This window comes from Arvicanthis niloticus, chromosome 17, assembly GCF_011762505.2.
Source record: "Arvicanthis niloticus isolate mArvNil1 chromosome 17, mArvNil1.pat.X, whole genome shotgun sequence".
NCBI lineage: Eukaryota > Metazoa > Chordata > Mammalia > Rodentia > Muridae > Arvicanthis > Arvicanthis niloticus.
The window spans coordinates 42,111,944-42,135,392 of NC_047674.1; the positions used below are offsets into that span (position 1 = coordinate 42,111,944).

At 44.3% G+C, this 23,449-nt stretch overlaps 1 protein-coding gene across 1 annotated transcript; it reads left to right on the forward strand.

Moving 5' to 3' along the window:
- Nucleotides 1-1,288: 1,288 nt before the first annotated feature.
- Sdhaf4 (succinate dehydrogenase complex assembly factor 4) lies at nucleotides 1,289-11,873 on the forward strand. The gene is made up of 3 exons (XM_034521656.2): nucleotides 1,289-1,439; nucleotides 3,304-3,453; nucleotides 11,456-11,873. The coding sequence occupies exons 1-3, from the start codon at nucleotides 1,385-1,387 to the stop codon at nucleotides 11,563-11,565; spliced, it is 315 nt and encodes a 104-aa protein (XP_034377547.1). The 5' UTR covers nucleotides 1,289-1,384; the 3' UTR covers nucleotides 11,566-11,873.
- The last annotated feature ends 11,576 nt before the right edge of the window (nucleotides 11,874-23,449 follow it).

Sequence of the window (23,449 nt, forward strand, 5' to 3'; positions counted from 1 at the left end):
CAAAAAAAGACAAAAAAGCAAATAAAGGCACAGGTCAAGTTAGTCATTAGAATTGCTAAGTAGTGGTGCTAGCCAGTCAGTCAGTCCTAGGAGGAGAAAGACAGTTAAATGTCATAGGTGTCTTTCTTCTTACCACTATGGCTGTTGTATTAGTGGATCCACTGAGGAACACAGCTGTGCTAAGAGGAAGGTGTGGTGATCAAGCTGTTCTTGGTGGTCAGCACTTTTGACTGCAAGATGAGGATTTAATAGATTACTCAACCAGCTATGGGTTTGTTTTGTTTTCTAGTAATGGGGGAAGTTTTTGTCATATTTAAAAGGTTTTAAGCTCAATATTTTTAAAAGATTTATTTTTGCCGGACAGTGGTGTCGCACGCCTTTAATCCCAGCACTTGGGAGGCAGAGGCAGGTGGATTTCTGAGTTCAAAGACAGCCAGAACTACACAGAGAAACCCTGTCTCGAAAAAAAACAAAAACAAAAAAACTTAAAAAAAAAAAAAAAAAAAGATTTATTTGTATTTTGTTTGAGTGTTTTGCTGGCATGGCATATGTATGTTTGCAACGTTTGTATGTTTGTATGCTTGCTTGCTTGTTCGCATGTCATATGCATGCCTACTGCCAACAAAATTCAGAAGAATGTGTCAGACATTCAGGAACTGGAGTTAGAAACTTAGTAGTTGCCATGTGGGTGCTAGGAATAAAACACAGGTCCTCTGAAAGAGAAGCCATCTCTCCAGCCCCTCAGTGTTTTCAATTCATTTCTAACAGAGATCCCTGTCATGGAAAAGTCTCAACAATCAATTCACATGACTGAATATTTTGAAATTGCTAAAAATTTGTTTTCAAAATCTGGGAATCTTCAATGTAATTAAATGTTTTATATTTGGTATTTTAACTAAAGGTTTATGGAGCAATTCTTTGGCACGCCTATGAAATGTGCCAAAATTTTAACGATCACTAGTATTTAGTAAACACACACACACACACACACACACACGGTATTAATACATGTCCGTAATGATCAAATTAGGGTGATTCAAAGTTTTCATCTCTGTGTTGGACTTTGAACTTCCCTCCTTTAATCCTCCAGACACCATACAGTAGGGTGGTGTGAACGCTAGAGTTTATTACTTTCGTGCAGGCTTTCGGGTTTGTCTTTTAAGTCCATCTGAATGGCTAAGAGCGTTCCCCAGGTTGAGGAGTGGCCATTGCAGGATTACCCAAGGCAGTTGAACTGTTGACCAGGGTAGCCAGGGACACAGCGAAGCTCCGCCCTACTCTGCCCTCGTTGACGCTTGCTCAGACGGCGCGGGTGCGCTGTGTGGAGCGGCGCTAGCCCCGCCCACCTGGGTGCGCGTGCGCGGACGCTGTGGGAGCCGCCGCTATGGTCTCTACGGCTCTTTCCGCGTCACGGATGGCTCTCGTATGGAGAGTAACAAGTAAGGCAATCTGCCCGGGGTCCGGAGAGTGGGGAGCCCGCGGGGGAAACCGAGTTCCGAAATGCGAGAGCGCAGGCGCGGAGACCCGGCCGCCATGGCTGCAGAAGCATTCACGGGGCTTGGCGGGTGGTTTTCAAGAAGCACCTCGCTCTTAGATGCGGCTAGAAAAGTATGGGAAAGATTGGTGTCATTAATTTACTTGTTTGTTTACATCAAGAATAATTTGTACCAGGGCAGGGGGCGCATGCCTATAGACCCAGCACTAGGCTGGCAGAGGCATGAGGATCCCTGAGTTCAAGGTCAGCCTGGTCCAAATGTTCGGGAAGTGCAAACGTAGTGCGAAGAACATAAAATGAAAATTGCACAAAGCCAAGAACTGTTAGAAGAGATGCCCTCGTCTTTCTGTAGAAACTGACGTTTTCAAAACTATTGCATTTTTTCCCTCAATATATCCCTCAATTATCATCCCAAAGAGCACGCAGAATGCGAGTTTAATTGATAACCCTGAGAAGTTATGTAAACTGAAGACAGAATTACTGCTTTCGTAACAAGTGACCTGATTTTTATTTTACTTTTTAGTGAATTCCCCTTCAAATACTCATTACCTGTTGTCTGTTAAAATCTTAAGTAATCTGTGGGAATTATAGAAACCGAAAGGCTCGCTCCAAAACCTTATTACTGCTTATCCAGCATTCCACTGTTTTTAAACAAAAGAAACATTAATGAACCCGTTTTCCAATGTGATAGGCCATTTCCATGAAGTGCCTGTATGCTGTTTTCTTCATGGTAATGATTTGATACTGTTTGTATTCATTGCTTTTTCTAACCACTCATAGTTCAAGATCACCCCACACTGAAATGTGAGGCCTTACCTTTCACCCGTATGTGATACATTCTCATCCTCCTTGTGGATACTTGGACAATTCTAGAAACACCAGCAGAGGCTGCTACACCTGCTGGTGTGTTTCTCCATGCCACAGCACAAGATGTGAGTCCCTAATGGCTGCTGTTTTATGGATTCTGGTGTCAGGGTTGGGGCAAACCTGGTGTTTCCTTAATCAAGGAGTTGAAAGAAAATCCCACACTAATTATAAAGTAAAGAGGACACTTATTTAAATCCTTGCACTACAGGAAATTAGTAGGCCACAATGAAGAAGGCCTAAATTCGTTGCCTCGGGTCTTTTATGAAGTCTACAGGAAGAGAAGGATGGTCAGTAAGGTGCATAGCTTGGGTGGTTCTCGTTTTGATGGATATTTTAGGCAGCATTATTATTTTCTGTGTATGTTCCTTCTCATAATGCATCTGACTTCAATCATACACCTGCCAAAATAGGCATAAGATGGTAAATAAAAGAGTTTCCTTTAAAAAAATACACTTTTTATCTTAATTTACATTACTGAGTAAGCACCCAAACCCAGTGTAGACCAGATGTGCCTTTCTGGCTCTGTATTAGAACATGAGGAGAGTGCAACTAAATAGAGTCTGTCTACGTTTGTTGTTATTGAGAAAGGAGAAAAATCCAATTGTTTGAAGAGGGATGAACATGCATCCTGGTGTTTTGGGGTGTCTTATGTCACTAAGAGGTTAGGTGCATCTCTTGGAGAGAGGTGTGTGTGCAAGTATATACAAGTAAGGAAACTAAGTTGCCAAGCGCATTATTAGAAGACCCTGTGATTATTCCAAAACAGGTGGAGTCCGAGGTTACTAAACTATCCCCTATGCTTGCCTGTCTCGTTGCTTTATAGCTCTTCTTGTAAACTTGTAACATTGGTTATCTCCAAGGAAGGGAAACATCCTATCCATGTAGAATGTAGGGGTGCAGAGAAGAGCTTTCACTGTATGCCTTTGTCCTTTCTCCATTAGGATCATCTCTTCTGAATCATTCGTTGAGGAAGATGAGTTATCAAGAAGGAAAGCCTGAGCCTGCGAAGCAAGCCCTCAAGAAGTCAAAGTTGCCAGTCGGTCGTTTTGACTCACCAGAGGACTCGTCTGAGGAGAGAGACCCACTGCAGAGTGAGTAGTGGTTAGTAAACTGCTGTCAGTGCTTAACTTGGCAAGGTCAATGTTCATTACTGGAAAAGGGAAAAGAAGCAAAATATGCTCATAATTGTTATTAACAGATGTAAAGGATATTTAGTGAGTAAAAATACCATACGGACTATCCATATGGATGGTTGTTACTTCTTTAAAAAAACATTTTGGATTGGTGAGATGCCACAGTGCATGAAGTACTTACAGAACATGCATGAGAGCCAGAGTTCAGATCCCATCACCCTTGTGCTGGGGGCTATGACAACCCACTGTAATTTCATACTCCGAAGATATAGAGGATTCCTGTGGCAGGTTGGCTACCTAGACTAGCTAAATTGACCATCTCTTGGCTCAAATGAGAGACCTTGCTTCAATGTCTAAGGTCGAGAACAGTGAAGGGAAACACCTGAAGTCAGTCTCTGATTTCAGCATGCACATGCATACAAGCACATGGGTGTACACACACAAGAGCACACACACATCAAACATCCATACACATGTACATACACATGTACATATATAACCTCCCAAAAATCGTCTTTCTAGAGCTAGAAATGGTGGCGCATGTCTGCAATACCAGCGCTCAGGAAGCAGATGCCAGAGAATCAGGAATGTGAGGCCAGCCCTGAGACAGCATTGACTGTCTCAAAGAAAGGGCTTCTAAGTTTTTTGTACTGACTTGGTTTTGGGTGGAGGAGGGGTTGCTTATTTTATTTATTTATCTTTACTATGCTTTTATTATTCAAAAGGTAAAGCATATAAGATGATCTCTTCTTTGATACAAATAACAAATCTACATTTGTTGAGAAAACTGTCAGCTGTTAAGAAAACGAATCAGCAGCAGTAGGATCATCATTACTGTACAGGGTAAAGCCGAGGCATTAGGGTACAGTTCAGAAGCTGGGCCTCAGAAAACGACAGGGAACTGCATATTCAAGGGAAGACATCTCTCATTGTCTTAACTCTAATAACCTTCCTTCATACCCAGTCATCTGTCCGCTGGAAAGAAAGGAGCATTTCTTAGCTACTGTCATTCCAGAACAGCCACACTGGGGCTCCGCCTCTCACTTCTGATTCTAAGCTCCCTGTCCCCAGGAGAAAGCCTTTAAGCAAGCTCAGCTCAGATATCCACAGCTGAATCCTTCAGAGTGACCATTTAGATGGGAAACACCTGAACAGGATTGATCTCATTGTGACATTGTAGCTAAGGACAGAGGCAGGGTAGTTTTAAGAATAAATAGTTTTGCAAAGGAGAGTTCATGCACACCTTTAATCCCAGCACTCAGGAGGCAGCACTCAGGGTGAATCTCTTAAATTCAAGGCTAGCCTGGTCTACACAGCAAGTTACAGGCCAGGCAGGGCTACACTGTCTCAAACAAAACAAAACAAACAAAAACAACAAAATAAAGAGCTTTTTTAAGTGTAATACTAGACTAAACATAATTTGTCATTGTTTTTCTTTTTTTAAATTTTATGACTTTAATTATGCATATATGTACATGCACATCTCTTTCTGTCTGGGTATGTGCATGTAGCCAGAACCATGGATTCCCTGGAGCTGGAGTCAAAATAGTCGTGGGTCACCTAGAAAGCAAACTGTGGTTCTCCCAGCCATCGCTCCAGCCCTGTTGTTCTTTGATTGTGTTGGGAGGCTTCTCATGGGGAGACATTTTAAGAACTCAGTCCACCTCAATAGACCAATAGATCAATGAAATGCTTCTGTGTAATTGACTTGTCAATGAATGGTTTGGGATTGGCGGGAGAAGCATGGGACAGGAGTGTAGTGGTTGCTTTCTCTTATCACTAGAAAGGAATTCTTGACAAAAGCCACTAAAGGAAGTAAGGGTGTGTTTAGGCTCACACCTAAGAGAGGGTGCAGCCTGTTGTGATGGAAGACGTGCTGGCAGGAGCGTGAGTTGACAGTCACACTGCGTCTGTTGTCAGGAAACAGAGAGGCAGATGCCAGTGCTCAGCTTTTTCGCTCCTCAGGATCTCGGCCATGGTATGGGGTGGAAATCTGGGGTCGATCTCTCCAGTAGAAACACCCATCGATGTGTCCCCTGGGCCACTTTACATCTTGTCATTTTGACAGTTGAGATTAAATGTCCCATGAGGCTGCTTACAGAAATATGAGCAAATGAAAAGCAGGAAAGAAGTTCGTTTTTGGCTTACAGTCTGGAGCTGAGATGTGAAAAGCCGAGTGCTGGCATCCAGGCATCAAGTTTTACGCGTCAGAAAGGGGTCAGGAGATAGGACTGCCCGTGCAAACACGAGGCAGTATGTGTCCATATATGCACATCTTCATTCATTAGTGCCTGGTGAACCCATTCAAACCACCATTCCTTAGAAAATGGCGAACACTCAGTGCCAGTAGACAACCTTTCAGCCTTCCTTGAACAGTCAACAACCTTAAGCAGTGCCACCCACTGCTTCTGGAAATTTCTAGTTCAGTTTCTCATCTTCTCCACTGCTGCTGCTGTTTCTTCTGGGGCTGTTTGCAAACTCATTTGTATCAAGCCAACACCTGGATGTGGGTTTTGCAAGGCCTCCATCCACATCTGCCCTAAGCGTTTCTCAGAAGACCCCGTGTTTTCCTCAGACGACTTTAAATATCTCCTGTGTGCTTCTCAGTTGTCCTGTCTGATGTGTGCGTGTTCCAAACATCTCAAAATGACTGCTTCTAAAATTAAACGTACCCTGTGCCCGTGCTTTCACCCTGCCTTTATTCCTCCACCAGCCTGTTTCCTTCTGCTCTCTCTGCAGTAGACTCCGTCTTCCAGTTTGTTGGGGGCCAATTTTTAGCAGAAAGCGGCTATCAGCTTTGCAGCCATCTTGAGCCATATACCCTGATATGAGACTTGGATTACAATAGCCTACAAGAGCTGAGCACACTCCGATAATCTTGGTTTAGATACCTTGAGATTAAAGGTGCGTGAGATTAAAGGTGTGTGATTTAAGAGTATGACTTAGAAGTGTAGAGATCAGATTTAGAGACAAGACCTAAGGGCATGATTAAAGGTGTAACTTAGAGGCGTGGCTTAGAAGTAAGACATATAAAAAGCAGAGGCAGACAGTAGACACTTCAGACATTAGGGAGACACAGAGGAGAAACCAGACACAGCAGAGAGAAGACAGGTAGCAGGCACTTGGAAGAGAACTTGGAAGAAGCAACTTGGAACTTGGAGGGACTAGGAGCTAGGGACTAGGCACTAGGAACTCAAGACTTAGGACTTAGACTGAAGAATAAACGGGATTGAATTACACTCTGTCTGGTCTGCATTCTTCGAGTCCGTCCTCACTCTCGATCTTGCTGAACCCCGACCCGCTGACCGGAGCGGCAGCTTGGGCCGGGATACAGTGGCCGCCCAAACGTGGGTCTTCAACATTTTGCTTGGGCCGCGACATTTTTTGGCGCCCGAACAGGGACTAGTGCGGTTCTCAACACCAGTTCATAGAAACCTAATGTCCAGGGTCAGTCATTAGTGCCCCCGCTGTTTCCTATAGCCAGTAATAAGCCAAATCTCTTTGATTCTCCCTTGACTCTCCTCAGACTCCTTCCCAGTAGAGCCCCAAGGCAAGCTATATCTAACTTAGTTCCTTCAAGTTTTGGTTTCCTACTAAGGCAAATTTTTAGTCTGTCCTGTTGCAGAGCATATGTGTGTGTCACTACTGGGACGATAAAGAGCCAGGCATGATGGCTTACACACGGAATCAGGCACCCAGAAGGCTGCCAGTGTGGTATAGGGATTGTTGGGTCAACATAGGACACATCACCAGACTCTGTCTCATGATAATAAATAAATAAATAAATAAATAAATAAATAAAGTAAATAGAAGATGAGATTTTAGCTATTTATGAACATCTGGTGGTAATTAGCATGGCCGACTTAATAGATCAGAAAAGGGTGGGGCGGTGAAATTTAAAGGAAAAATAAAACCTTGACAAATAGATGAGCTGGAAGGTGCTTGAGAGAGAGGAAGGCATGGCCATGCACAGAGACCACAGAACATGGCACACGCCAGACATGGCTAATTGACCTATTTGGCTTCAGCATACAGTATAAGCAGCGCTAGATCAATAGAATGTCAGGCCTTTTCATGTCAAATCTGAGGGGAGGGGCCGGCAAGATATCTCAGTGGATAAAGATACTTACATCCTACCAAGCCTGGAAAATTCAGTCCCAGGGACTCCACTGTAGAAGGAGAGAACCAGTTCCTGAGTATCATCCTCTGACCTCCACACTCACACTATAGCATGCGTGCACGCATACCCACAAAACACAACACACATATACACAAGCATAGGCAATCAATGTAATTAAAGCACTTTAAATCTGGGCGTGGTCGGAGAGGAAAGTGCTAAGGCTTTGGAGGTGGGGGTAAGTCATTGGGAGAGGCCCGGCCTCCTTCCAAGCACATGCATGACATCACGGCACAGGCCTCTGATGCAAACAGAAGGAAGATGGAAACAGAGTCGCAAGTCGAAGGCATGTAGTCTGAGCTACATGACATCCTGCCTCAGGGAGGAAAGAACGACTTCTTGGTGAATTGTTTGTTTATTTTGGTTAGAGTCTCCCTGGCTAGCTGACCTGAAGCTCCCTGTGTAGCCCAGGCTGGCCTCCAGCTCACAGGGATCTTCCTGACTCTGCCTCCTGTGTTCGGGATTAAAGGCGTGCGCCACCACATGTGGTGGTGACATTTTTAAAAATACAGTGGGCTGGGGATTAGTTAACCATTTTTATTAAAGTGAGATTTATGTATGCAGGTCCATGAGTTTTCCCAGATGTTTGCAGTCATCTATGTAGCATGTAGATGTAGTATGTAGATGTAGCATGAGGCTAACATGACAGGGTGATCTTTTGTGTCTTTTTAATCAACTTTATCCCTGCCTCTTCCTATACCAGACCCATTGATCTGTCCCCAACCCCTGTCACTTTGCTCTTTGTAGGATTAGATAAATGAGAGAATATATAGTCTTTTGTGTCTGGCGCCTTTCACTCAGTCTACTGTGCAAGAGCGCCGCCTGCTTTAGAAAGATACTTTAGCTTCTGTGCCTGTGTGCTGGAGATAGCAGAGGTAGAAAACAGGTGGATTAGCAAATTACGACAGCAGGCAGGTGGTAGTAGAAGGAAAATTCAGGAAACTTCTGGGTATAACAAGCACAGAAATTAAACAATTGCAGAGATGAGAAAAGGGAAAAGTGTGCTCATAGAGGAGAAAACTAAAGTGCAGGAGATTCAAAGAAGAAACATTCGGGGGATAAGAAAGTCCAGTGGCAGTCAAAGTGACGTGACCCTCCATTGCCTTAGTGTGTGATGGTCCCTGGTGTGGATGTTGATGAAGAGTGGGGCTGCCGGGCGGTGGTGGCGCACGCCTTTAATCCCAGCACTTGGGAGGCAGAGGCAGGCAGATTTCTGAGTTCGAGGCCAGCCTGGTCTACAGAGTGAGTTACAGGACAGCCCAGACTATACAGAGAAACCCTGTCTCAAACAAACAAACAAACAAAACAAACAAACAAACAAACAAAAAGGAGTGGGGCTGTGGGAGCGGTGGATGAAGGCATAGTCCTGATATTCATCTTTAGAGCAAAGATAGAAAAGTCTGAGTTGCTCCACACTAAAGGCAAGCATTGGGCAGACACGTGGTGTGAGATCCAGCAGAAGAGAAGCTGTCAAGGTTTGGTGGTAGAGGTCAGCAATGAGAAGGGGTATCACAATTCCTCTGTGTCTGTGTGTGTGTGTGTGTGTGTGTGTGTGTGTGTGTGTGTGTGCGCGCGTGCGTGTGTGTGTGTGTGTGTGTGTGTGTGTGTGTGTGTGTGGTAAGGGTCTCAGTCTAGACTAACCTGGTATTACTAGGCTCAAGAATTTCCCGTCTTCATTTCCTGAATAGCTGGGCTGCAAGCACACACTAAACCCACCTCAGCTTAGTCTTTTTTTTTTTTTCTCTCCCAGCGCTGTTAAAGCCCTGACCCCCAAATGTGAGGGCATTTGGAGATAATTAGGTTCAGATCATATGGGTGAGGACCTTGTGGTGAGGCCAGGACCCTTCTGAGAGACACTGGGAACCTCACTGTCTCCCTCCTTCCCTGGGATGACCCAGAAAGAAGGGACAATCCACAGGTCAGGAAGAGGCCTCTCACAGGCTGTGTATTTTGCCTCAGCATTCCCAGCTATCATACTCAGAGAGCCCCAGAAATGGGGGACACAGACAAGCTTCCACTACAGGGATTCACGGGGACATCACAGATGATTTCCAAAGAATAGAATAATGCCAAGGGCAGGGAAAGTTAGTCGTGGTGCAGCAAAAATGGACAAAACCTTTGGAAAGTTTCAAGGTGAGATTCGGTATTTTCTTTGGTTTGTCTGCAGAGGGGCTGCATAATTTAGGGGGAGTGATCTTTTAGTTTTCTAAAAATATACCACTTAAGATCGGAGGCTGGTTTTTCATCTGTTCTTTCTGCACACAAAACAATATGGCGTGTGGGTTGCCTTCAGGCTGGGTCTCAGCATTCAGTCACTGTGTGACACTGAACGACTTTGTACACCTGTGCCATGGGGACAGTATTGTTTCCTGTCTTGTGTGGTTATTCTGTGGAGTGAGTGAGTTACTGTGTCTAAAAAGCTGAGAACTGAAAGCCCAGAATCAGGTTGTAACAGAAGGAATTGTTTGACCCCAACATTTAACACTAACCTGGGCAGTATTAATGACTTCTAACGCCAGACAGTAATAATACCAAATTGACTGATTAATCAAACGTTAAAATCCTTGCCTGGGTTTGGTGGCAAATCCCAGCACTTGTGAGGCAGAGGCAGGCAGAGCTCTGTGAGTTAAAAGCCAGCCCAGTCTGTGGAGTGAGTTCCAGAACACCTAGGTCCACACAGAGAAACCCTGTCTCAAAAAAGAAAAAAAAAAAAATGTTTCTTAGGTTCCCATTCCAGAATTGAACGCTGATTCTGGGAGGGCTTCCAGGTTCCTCCTCTTCTGGCTCCCTCAAACTCAAAGACTCCTCCCACCGCCACTGCTCCAAGGCTGCGGTTGGGGGCGTGAGGGAGTGGGGTGCGGAGAGCCCCCTCTGGGAGTCCATGGGGCCCGCTTTCTGCAGACTGCCCATGCCGGGTATGGGATCCCATATCATTCATACTCTGTCTTCCTGCTCCGACCCTATTTTTTTTTTAAAAAAGAAAAGAAAGAAAAAGAAAAAAATTAAAATTCTCAGAATTTGGCTGGACTTACATTGAGGACTTCCATCAGGAACATGCAGTGCATGCCTGTGTCTGTGCACGCATACATGCATGTGTGAAAACAAGCATTCCATTACTGAGCTGTGTCCCCGCTCCATGAACACACAGTGTTAGGACCAATGACCGTACCTGATATTTCTAAAACCATCTGCTGAAGCCAACATCCGGTTAAACAGCAGGGATGCTCACAAATAGAATCTGTCAGTACCAGTACACACCTGTCACTAGGCTAGACCCTTTACATGCATGCCTTGTTCTGTTCCTATCACTAGGCTAGACCCTTTACATGCATGCCTTGTTCTGTTCAACACTATAAGGCAAGTGAGGTCCTCCCCCCCCCCCCCCCCCCCCCCCATTCCCCAGCACACACATCTTATTGGAAAGAAAATGGAGATGCTGATCTGGTTTCTAAACCTTCCAAGGCCGGTGAAGCTGCAGTCCGTTCTCGCTCCTTCCCTCCTGTTGGGTCCAGCACCACTTAGGAAGCTCCTGTCTAGTAGTTTCTAGACTTGAAAGCATGCCAAGAGTTGGGAGTCGTTAGTGTTAGTAGTAAAGCTGATTGAATGTGAAAAACCCGTTACTCAAGTTCTGGGGGCAGAAAGGGTGGAGCCACGTTACAGTTCCCTGGGAGACTGATAACCCAGGCGCTCACACTTACCTTACGCAGTCCTGTCCTCAAAACTGACCACGTCGTTTCCTTCCAGCTCTGCTGACTGCCTTCTTCATATCTCTGTCTTCCGTAGAGTTTCCAGATGATGTTAATCCAGTCACCAAGGAAAAAGGTGGACCCAGGGGCCCAGAGCCTACCCGCTACGGAGACTGGGAACGGAAAGGACGCTGTATTGACTTTTAAGTCTCGCAGTCTCACGACTGCAGAGTCACTTCCCGAATCATTTACTTCATGTTGTTTTCTTTTTCTGTGTCCTTTAAGTGTGTAATTTCCATCTTATGTTTTAAAATGCATGTGATAGCTTTGAGGGGTAAATACTGCTGTAGACAGAACGTGGAAACACTTTTCCATTAGTGTGTTAACTTCAGCTTAAGTGTGTCAGGGCAGAGAGCCTGTGACGAGGGCTACAAGCCTTTGCTATGATTTTTTTAAAATTTATTTAATCAGTTGCTTATAAAATATACATGTAAATAAATACCTTTTTAAGATTTTCTTTAGAGTCATTATTTTATTTTTATAAGCATGAGTTTTTTTTTTTTTTTTTTTTTTTTTTCTGTATGTAAGTATGTGATTGGAGCCCATGAAAGCCAGAAGAGGGCATCACACCCTCCCCCACTGGAGTTGTGGATGGTTGTGAGCCACCATCTGGTTGCCAGGACTTCTGCAAGAGCAACAAGTGCACCAAACCTCTGTGCCATCTCTCCCTCCCCTAAGAGCTGGTATTGTTACTTTTAACTATGTTTACATACGTATGTCTGTATATGCACACATGTGACTGCAGTTGCCCTCACAAGCCAGAAAAGGGTGTTAGATTTTTCTGGGGCTGGATTTACAGGCTGGTGTGAGTCTCCTTCCTGCACTGGGTTGCCAGGAGCCAAGCTCAGGTCCTCTGTAAAGCCATTCTCTCTCTTCTCAGCCCCAGTCAAGTGGCTTTTACACAATTGTTGCTATGACTAGGTGTGCTGGTAAGTTTGGGTCAACTTTACGTAAGCTAGAGGCATCTTAGAAGAAGGAACCCCAGTTAATAAAATGCTTCTATCAGACTGGCCTGTAGGTAAGTCTGTGGAGCACTTTCTTGATGAATGACTGAGGTGCGAGGGCCCAGCTTACTGTGGGCAGTGCCACCATTGGGCAGGTGGTCCTGGATTATATACAAAAGCAAGCTGAATTAGCCTTAGGGAGCACTAAACGGCTTTCCTCTGCTTCAGTTCCTGCCTCCAGGAACTGCCTTTACTTCCGCCTTGATTTTTTTCCCTTTGTGACAGACTTTTACATCTGTGTAATCCATGAGACGGAATAAACCCTTTCCTCCCCAAATGGCTTCTAGTAAGTGTTTTATTAAAGCAACAGGAGCCAAATTAGGACACTAGAATAGTAGCTTTTATGAATTGTGTATGCACATGCGTGCATGCATGTATGCAAGAAAGAAAGCGAGTATGTGAGCATATGTATGGAGGTCAGAGGGCAACTGAGGAGGTTAGTTCCCCTCCTGGCCTAGGTTCCAGGAATGAAGAGCTGAGGTCATCAAGTTTGTGCAGTGAGCCTTTTGCCCAGTAAGCCACCTCCCAGGCCTGATAGTGACTTTTAAAATGTAGGTTAAATAATACAGTAGAGTTCATGCAGGCCACCATAATGATACAGAATACATAATTTGGAGCTAAATGAGCTAAATCCAGTCCTGGCCCCACTCCTTAATGTCTATGTAATCCTGAACATGTTATTAAATGTCCTTGTACATCTGTATCCTTTTGTGTAAATGGGCGATGATAGTGGTGGACAGGACAGTTGAGTAAATTAAATAAATGAATCCATGCATATTAGAGTTCCTGAGAGAAACGAAACCATGGGGAGGAGGGGAGGGGCTGTTTGCATGTGCGTACATACGTGTGTGTGTGTGTGTGTGTGTGTGTGTGTGTGTGTGTGTGTGTGTGTGTGTAGGGGTGATATTTCGAAAATGGCGCCCAGTCCAGCTTGTTCCCAGGCAGCCACCATGTTTCTGCTGCTCTTCCTCTCTGACCAGGGCTCCGGCTAGCTAAATGAGCAGGCCCTGGCACCCATGAGACACCAATGTGGTGGATGGCTCTGCCAACCCACCACGCTGCATCCACAAAGCTCGGCTGAACCCCAGACAATATCTGCCATCCTCACAGTACCCGGTAGAAATGAGACTCTTAAAGCTTAATGATTATCTAAAGGATTTCTATATTTAGAAATGCTCAATCAACAAGATGCCCACACAATTAGAGTTGTTACCCAATATCTAACCTTGTGATAGAAGTTGCTACTCAGGACAGCTTTTGACCCATCCATGGTTCTCCTTCTTCTCCTCCCCTTCCTCTCTTTCTCTCCCAGCTCCACTTCCTTTTCTTCTGCCTAACCAGGGAACACCACTGCAAGTACAACGTAGCAGAAGAAGTATCCTGCTATGTGTGTGTGCGCGCACATGCACATGGACAGGTTATGAAGAACAAATACAGGAATAGGTCCTTTCTCCACCATGTAGATTCCGGGGATGGAACTTAGGTCGTCGTGCTTTTAGCAACAAGTGCCTTTAGCCGCTGAGCCATCTCACTAACCTTGAGATAGAATCTGAAAAAGAGCCAGGACAACATAGTAAGAACCTACTCCCTTTCAAGCAAACAAACGAAAAACTGAACAAAAACAGCAAAAAAGCAAGAATTCCTTTCTGAGGCACTCGTAGATGGATGTCCACAGGCAGTCGCAGTGTACGTGTGTGCCATTCACAGCAGAGCAGGAGACATGGCTTTCCTTGTGTTCACTATTCTGAACCCTGAATGGATTTTTCCAGATCTCTAGGCCTTCTGTGGGAATGATCAGGAAAAGCAAAATTTGAACTATTTGCATTAAAATACTTTGATATATTCACATGAAAGAATCATTAGTTGAAAGCAGCGATCATTTGGGTGGGTGGAATGAAATATGTATTAGAAGACATCAGACTAGAAAAGTGGGGGGTAGAAGTTTTGTTCAGTTCATCTTGATAACAGCTCCTATCCCATGGGATAGCTGGGTCAGGTGCACTGCACACCTCAAGCATCTTTTCTCTGTGTCCTCTGGTGCTGAGGCTGGGCCTTCAGACCCCTGGCTATGTTAATTGCTTAGAAAAAAATGGGTGTGCAGAGTTGATAAACACTGCAGACAGACAGACAGTGAGTGGGCTGATCATTAAATGATGTGAATTGTAAGTGCAATTTGATATGAGTATAGCTGAAACCATTGAAGAGGGTAAACTTTTTAAAGTTTTTAGATGTATTTATTTTTATTTTATTTTATTTTATTTTATTTTATTTTATTTTATTTTATTTTATGTGTGTGAGTATTTTGCCTGCATGTATATATGCCTGGTGCCTGAAGAGGTCAGAAAAAGGCACTGGATTCCCTGAAACTGGAGTTATAGATGATTTTGAGCTGCCATGTGGGTGCCAAGAATCAAACCTGGGTCCTCTGCAAGATCAACAGTTGCTCTTAACTTCTGAGCCAACTCTCCGGCCGATGGATGAACATTCTTAACTGTAACCAGAAGCTAATTTGCATGTTAATTAAACTAAATTTGCCTTTGTCACCTATGAGTCAATATAAGTTCCTTTCTTAAAAAAGATATTTTTATTTTATGTATATCACCATTACCTGCATGTGTCCAGGGGCACTATGTGTGTGCAGTGGCCTTGGAGAACAGAATAGGGTGGCAGAGCTCCAGGAACTGGAGTTACAAATGTTTGTGAGCCATGAACAACATTTGTTCTTATTCTTGTCATTTCTGGTAAGTAAAAATATTTTGAAAATATTCTGTAATTTAGTCCACCAAATTAGTGAACATTTACTAAATTAACATTTTGAAAAATACTATGTTAAATTATTTTTGAATTGTTAGTAAAAGACCATAAGAAATCCAAACTGTGCTGGTCTATACTAATTATCACAATATGTGATAAAGAGTTTATATACTTCAAAAATACAATAAGTGAGGGTCATTCCATTTATCCCAGCTTATGCGAGGCAGAGGCCGTTGTGTTTCTGTGAATTCGAGGCTGGCCTTGTATATATTATAAGTTCCAGGACAACTAGGGCTATGTGGAGAGATCCTGTCTTAGGAAAACAAACACAGATGCTCTTGTGCACACTCACACATGCAGTAAGCAAAATATAAGATAATGAAAACCTTTGCTAATAATACCATATTTTAGGACAGTGAGATGGCTCAGCAGGTAAAGACACTTGTCACCAAGCCTAATGACCCTAGTTCAATTCCCTGGACCCACATGGTGAAAGGAGAGAACCGACTCCCTCAGATTGTGTGTCCTCTGACCTCCATAGGGACACACAAGAAAAATGAATATAAAAGTTCTTTTTAAACTAATATATCTTATGTCAGTTATCGGGTAATATTAATGGCATGGCAATGCTTGTATTCACACCCATCAAACATTAATGAGAAAACTTAAAGACTATCAGTTCGATGTGAAAATAACTGCGCTCAGTACCCAACCGGAAGTGGAGTTGACTTGGCTCCCCCTCTTCCGCTCCTCGTGATCCGCCATTGCCTTCCTGCTTTCCAGCCATAGATGAATATGGCAGGATGATGTTATGTGGATGATCATCCTGACAGGATCTGGATCACCTAGGAAACATGCTCTCAGGCACACCTGTGTGGGATCACTTAGATTAAGTCAACTGAGATAGAAGACCCGCCCTGAAGGAGGGCAGCCCCATCACTATGCTTGGGTCCTGACTGCCTAAAAAGGAAACTTGTTGAACATGGGTGTCTTAGTTAGGTTTACTGATGCTGTGACGAAACAACCTGAGCAAAAAACTTGGGGCTCAAAGTATCTATTCAACTTCTGTTTCCACACCACAGTCCATCTTCAAAGGAAGTCAGGACAAGAACTCAGGCAGGGCAGAAACCTGGAGGCAGGAGCTGATGCAGAAGCCATGGAGGGGTGCTGCTTACTGGCATGCTCCCCATGGCTTGCTTATGGGAGCACCCATGTTAGAACCCAGGATCACCAGCCCAGGGATGACGCCACTCACCATAGACTGGATGCCATCCATCACTAATTAAGAAAATATCCAGCAGGGTTGCCTACAGCCCAGTATCATGGAGGCATTTTCGCAGCTGAGGCTTCCTCCTTTCAGACGGTTCTAGCTTACATGCAGTTGACAAACCTAGCCAATACAACGGGCATTCATCCTTTTAAGTCTCCTGCCTCCCGACTGGATTCAGTGTGACCGGCTGCCCCGTGCTTCTGTTGCTGTGATTTCTACCACAATGGACTATGAAATTATGAGCCTAAATATTTTCTCCCTGACGTTGCTTTTATCAGTATCTTACCACCTCACTGGGAAAAGTGGCGAATACACGGGGCTATTCATGTAGCCTTCTCTTCTACCCTCTAACAGAAGCCTTGTTAGGCTATACCATTGACTGCCCGGAAGTTTGTACTGTGCTCCTGTCTGAGGCCCTGTGTATCCAATCTTCTGTGCCTTTACTTCTGTTTCACTGAAGTCAGGCCACACCTGGTATGGGAGAAATGAAGGTCCTTGTGCTCACAGATAAGCACCAGAGAACTATGGGAACGTTAGCACACAGGCTTGTCCCTTCAAGGGAAGGAATTCTATACCTGTCATCCACCCAGAGGGCTGGGAGTGGACAAGCATTCTACCCTAGTGACATTTGTGCCATGTGGCTCTGGAAACCTCACTGAAACCCAGAACCTTATCATAAGCTTGTTTTTTTCCTCAGTCAATCTATAGAACCCATATTTATGGGAGCTGTCAGATGTCGTCCATCTGTAGACCCTATCTTTAAGCAGCCACATGTACTCTACAAAGCGTTTCCCTGTCGTCATGTCTGATTCTTATTTAGCTTGCTTTGTTCCTCAGAGAGCTTTACGTATGCTTTATTGGGCACATGGGATTGAATTCATTATCACTAGAAAAATTCATCAAAATTTGCTGGGCTCAAATATGCCTCAAATAAACCACTCAAGGTCAGAGTCAGAAGTTTGAATCAACACCAGCCACTGAATATGATGGACTGAACTGCCTTCACCCTCCCATGGCTCAGTCATCGCTTGCTGACTGGAAATTACAGAGACCCCTACAACTTGTCTCCCCCCACCCCCATCTTGATAGTTCACAGATGTTTCCCCCAATAAAACTCTTTCAGTTTTGATCCTGTCTTGCTATCTGTTTCTTAGAGAACCCAAATTAACATGAGTAAATTACAAAGAAAAATTTATAATAGTCAGTCAAAAAATGTAGCACAAAGCGTGTGGCCACTTGTAGCATAATCATAATTTAAGTAATTTCAGATTTCTTGCAAGATCTCTATACAGTCGTAAGCCAGTATTTTAGGTTTAAGGCATGAACCTGGGTATCTTCATATTTACTACTTCTACTGAACTGAATTTTGCCCAGTGTTTTTGTTTATTTTGAAATCTGTTGCTAGGCTGACCAGGGGCCAGAATATAATAGTGCCTATTATCGAACTTGTAACGACAAATCTCAAACCATGTTCTCTTAGTAAAAGGTAAATGTTTGTCAGATGAAAAGGTTGGTGTAGGGCTGGTGAGATGGCTTAAGAAGTAAAAGCATGTAAATGTGACGACCAGAGTGCAAACCTCAGAATCCATGTGAAAGAAGAAAGAATTGACTCCACAAAGTTGTCCTCTGACCTTTAGTGCATCATGGGATACATGTGCAGGCACACACACTACAACTAAAGACTGACTGCGCTACGCTACACTATATTGTACTGCTAACGAGGGTTTTTTTTTTTTTTTTTTTTTTTTTTTTAATGACTAGTTTACAGGGAGAGAAAACTTTGTGATAGCAATTACTAATAGTTTGCCAGCATCTGAAGGATAGATAACTTTATAGTAGGACTGGAATTTTGCAAGTACAGGACAAGAGTGACACCAGCCATTTAACCATTCTGATTGGTCAAGTAGTAGGAAAATAAACTACAGGTTTCTAATGACTGTCTCTCCTCTCCCTTTCCTCAACTTGCAGAGTCCATGTTATAGCAAGGTTAAAAGTCAAAGAATGCTGCACATGAGAGGCAAAAGCAGGCAGATCTAAGATTTGAGACCAGTCTGGTCTATAGAGTGAGTTCTAGGACAGACAGAGCTACACAGAGAAACCCTGTCTCTAGAAAAAAAAAAAAACAAAAACAAAAACAAAAAAAAAACTAAAGAATCCTTTTCTGTAAGCACATTGTAAGGTGGATTTATGGGGGTGTGGGTGCCAGAAAGTCGAAGTTCTTTTTTTTTCCCCTTGGATATTTTATTTATTTACATTTCAAGTGTTATCCTCTTTCCTGATTTCCCCTCTGGAAACCCCCTATCCCATCTCTCCCTCCCCCTGCTTCTATGAGGGTGTTCTCCTACCCACCCACCTCATCACCCTGGCATTCCTCTACAATAGGGCATCGAACCTTCACAGGATGAAGGGCCGATCCTCCCATTGATGCCCAACAAGGCCATCCTCTGCTACATATGCAGATGGAGCCATGGGTCCCTCCATGTGTACACTTTGGTTGGTGGTTTAGTCCCTGGGAGCTCTGGAGGTCTGGTTGGTTGATATTGTTGTTCTTCCTATGGGATTGAAAATCCCTTCAGCTCCTTCAGTCCTTTCTTTAACTCCTCCATTGGGGACCCCATGCTCAGTCCCATGGTTGGTTGCAAGCATCTGCCTCTGTATTTGTCAGGCTCTGGCAGAGCCTCTCAGGAGACAGCTATATCAGGCTCCTGTCAACAAGCACTTCTTGGCATCTGCAATAGTGTCTGGGTTTGGTGTCTGTATATGGGATGGATCCCCAGGTGGGGCAGTCTCTGGATAGCCTTTTCTTCAGGCTTTGCTCCACACTTTGTCCCTGTATTTCCTTTAGACAGGAGAAATTCTGGGTTAAAAATTTGGAGATGAGTGGGTGGCCCCATCTCCCAACCAGGGGGCCCTTCCCTAACCTCTGGAAGGAGGTTCTCCCTAACTGTCTTTACAGGTTCTCCCTCCCCTTTGTTGGGCATTTTGGCTAATCTTATCCTCATTGGGTCCTGGGAGCCTCTTGGGACTGCTGGTGGCTATCCCCAGTTACCCATCCCCCACTGCTATACATCTCTGTTCAAATTCATGACCATCTGTATATCATCCCTGTCTCCTCTACCTGATCCTGCCGCCCTTTTCCCCTCCCCCTCCTCTCTTCCTCCCAAGTCCCTCCCACCCTCTACTGCCTGTGAGTATTGTGTTTCCCCTTCTAAGAAGGATTGAAGCATCCACATGAAGTTCTACACCATTTGGGCCCTAAGAAGTGCAGTTTTCTTACTGTCCTTGACCAGATGTCTTCTGGGAACATACTCTCTCCACAGGCAACTCTGGCTTAATCAGTGGAGCCTTGAATTCCCAGCATCGTCAGCAGGACCAGTGGTTGGTCTTCTTTCTCATGCTCTCCCCTTCACGCATGCTCCTGTCTCTCTGTCCTTCCACGATATGACCTTTTTCTTTCACAGATGTTTTCTTGGACACTCACAAACAACACTAAGATTCTGTGTATACTAAAAACATCTTAACCCCCTGCCCCATACCTGTGTCCTAGGGTGTTTTTACCTTGTGAGCTGCAATTCTAGTCACACAGGACCCTCCTGTGATCTCATTCTGCTTCCTTCCAACACCTTCAACATGCAGCTTCAGAAGCTACCCAAACCTCAGTAATGGCAACAGTCAAGACCCTTAACTGTGACTGCTTCTCTTCCCAAGCATCTTTCTTTCTTTTAACGCTGGCGCTTATAAAAGCATCTTTAATAAACTTCAACTCTACTCCGTACTGGTTGGTCTTAAAATTATTTTGTGTGGCAAAGTGATTAATCTTGATTTATCTGGGTTCAGACCCCTGAAGGATGATAGGAACTCCTTGGGGTGCTGCCAGTGACAGGTTGGAGATGTACCTCCCTCCGTCCCTGCTATCGATGCCAACCCGTATCAGGTTGTAAAGGATTTTAAGCCTCAGATAAGGTCACAGCCCATCCACCACTTTGATTTCAGCCATGTGAGGCCTGGAGAAGCAGCCTAGTTCCATTTTGCTTGTGGAAATAATAATTTATATTGCTTTCTGCTAATAGTTCCTCGTGCAACATTGAAAACTAATTCAAGTTGCTATCACTGGAGCCATGACCTTGAGTCTCTAGATAAATATCTGTGTTAGTTTTCAACTGCTTGTGTTCCACCCAGCATCCACTACAGTTTTCTTGTAACCTGAGTGTGTGTGTGTGTGTGTGTGCATGCTCACACACGTGCATGCGTGCATGCGTGCATGCGCTTATGCATGTGTTTATGTATACACAAAACTCTCTCTGAAATATGGCCAGGCTCATGGCATCCTGAGTTAAAATAAATGGAGTCCTACTACCTATTGCTTCAGAGTGGATTCCTTCCCTGTGTAGCCTCCCATGCCTGTGAACCAATGCCTGTTTATTTACCATTATGGTTTTGTACCAAGTGGTAAGTCTACTGGGCTGAATTTTTTTCATCTCCCCACAGCCTGAGTCTCCATCACCACCTAGAAGGTAGGTTTGTTTCCTTTCCCTACAGTGATCCCCAGGAACTTTCACCCACCCTCGATATCCTACACCTGAGCTTGGTATCTGAGAGCTGAGCCACTGAACCTGTCAGTAATACCAGACAACCCTGTCACTCAAAGAACAGTTTGTCAGCATGCATCTTGCCACTTGCTTTGATTTAGAAATATTAGTAGTTTAGAACTTTTTAATTGCCCTACACATGTGTCGTCTTTTTGCAAATTTACTAATGAGATTATTTTTGTCTAATAAGTGTTTTTCAAAATATGGTTAAGACTCAGAAGCTTTTTAGAATTATTAGTCTATTTCTGGGAGGGGGGATGTGAAAAGGTATTCATATCATGAGATGTATGTGGAGGTCAGAGGACAACTTGCAGGGATAGTCTCTCCCCTCCCACCAGTCAGGTAGCCTGGCTTACCTGCAATGTCTTTAACCACAGAGCTGTCTCATTGGCCTGGAAATCTGTTGGGCCTTGGACGAGGTAACTCCATTTAACCTGTTACTTTCAGTCACGTAGGACAGGTAGAGGGTGTGACTAACAAGTCTCCACCTCCAGAGATTTAAATATTAATGAATTATCAAAAGGCCAGGGGCGTAGCTAATTAAGTTATTCCCTCCCCTTTCTCCCTTCCCTATAAGATTGGTCTCCCCTGGCTTTTGGGGGGAGGGGAGGGGGAAGCGCTTACCACTTGCATCTATTCACCATGCCATGAACAATAAAAGCTTTGGAAAACCGGACTCCACGTGTCCATGGTCTCTCCGCCTGATTCCCAGCTTTTGGAACCCTGGAACCTTGCCGATGCAGCTGCTGGCCTGCCCACCGACAGCTGCGTGAATGTGGGATCCTCCGCTGGCTCCGCGGGAAGCCCGCCTGGGACCCTGATGCCGGACCGCCTTGGGACCCTGCCGCCGGACTTCCCCCCCCACCCCCCCACCCCCGCCTGCGAGATTTTTTTCCCCACAGAAATCTCCTGAGATTTTTTTAACACCAATATGAAAAAGTAAGTACTACCTGGAGGCAGGTTGCCAGATGTGTATCTGTAGTCTCAGCTGCTCAGGAGACAGAGAACACAGGAGCGGTTGAGCCTTTGGGTATGAGGATAGCCTGGATGACGTCCTACGGGTCTGTCTCAAATGAACCAACAAATACACAGATATAGGCAATGGTTTAGGAAAATGAGGGTGGGCCAGGTCTGGTAAATGCCCTGTATGAGAGAAGTAAAAAGCTCTGGAGGAGACAGGGAGGTAACTCTAACTGGACTAACTGGACTCTACATTGCTCTAAGTACATAAATTGTCACAAAACATGTACCTACATTTTCTATACGTAAGCGAGAATCTCAGACTATCTGCAGCTGACCCCACTTACTTAAGGTACTATTTTATGTATGTGTTTGTCTGCATGTATGTATGTATGTATGTATGTATGTATGTATGTATGTGTTGCACTTTTGTACCTAGTACCCACAAAGGCCAGAAGAGGGCATCAGATCTCCTAAAAATGGAGTGACAGACAGTTTCGAGCTGGGTAAGTTGGGTGCTGAGAACTAAACCCAGGGCCTCTGGAAGAACCACAAGTACTATTAACTGCTGAGCAATTATTCTGGCCCTGAGTGCTGGGGGCACTTTTGATCAACAAAGGTTGGTGGTTTCATTCACATGCTCCTGGCCATTTCTGTCTCCAGCCGTTGCTTACAGGCTGCCTTCTCTTTGCAGTGCCTCACTCTTAATTATTTATAAAAGCTGCTATTGTTTTGCAATCAATTTCTTTTATTTTCTGTGTTTAAGTACTTCTAAAACAGATGTGTGTGGGCAAAAAAAAAAAAAAAAAAAAAAAAAGTAAGGTCTTTACAGTCAAAAGTGCCACTTACTCTAGTCAGAAGGCTACTTAAGAAAATGCAGTTGTAAGTTTTTATAAATACATCCTGTATATTTTTTCCTATTTTTATATGTGTGATGTGTATGTGTATATGCACATTTTTGCTTGTACCTGGGAGTGTGTGCATATGGAAGCCCAAAATTGTTGCCCAGAATACCTTCAAATGACTCTCTTTTTCACTGATGAAGTGGAAGTCATGTCATGTGATGCAGACTCACATAGTGATGAGGCAAGACGTGTAGGAGGACACGTGATGTTTGGAGAAAGTATAAATAGGACTCAATAGACAATGATAGGGCGCTTGTATAGCTATGCGACTCTTCCTTGGTCTAGCATCTTTGCTGATCTTCACTTCAGTGAGAGAGGCATGGCAGAGAACGTCTCCTAGCATCCCAGCTGGTCCTGGTCGCTCCCACTCCCACTCACTCAAGCAGATTCTGCAGAGGCCTGGCAGTTTCTGCTGGATTGTTGTCTCCCCCCACCCCCCCAGTTGCTGATTCATATTTGGTGACAATTTTGAACTGGACTGTTGGTATTCTGACAGGGATTGGAATTGCCAGAAGGAATTAGTTCCAAACAGGTCCACATCCCCTTGTC

Bases quoted from the DNA above. Each gene is read 5' to 3' on its own strand.
- Sdhaf4 (XM_034521656.2), top strand. From the start codon at position 1,385: ATGGTCTCTACGGCTCTTTCCGCGTCACGGATGGCTCTCGTATGGAGA. The intron at 1,440-3,303 runs GTAAGGCAATCT...TTTCTCCATTAG, and splicing joins TCTCGTATGGAGAGTAACAA to GATCATCTCTTCTGAATCAT. The intron at 3,454-11,455 runs GTGAGTAGTGGT...TGTCTTCCGTAG, and splicing joins GGAGAGAGACCCACTGCAGA to AGTTTCCAGATGATGTTAAT.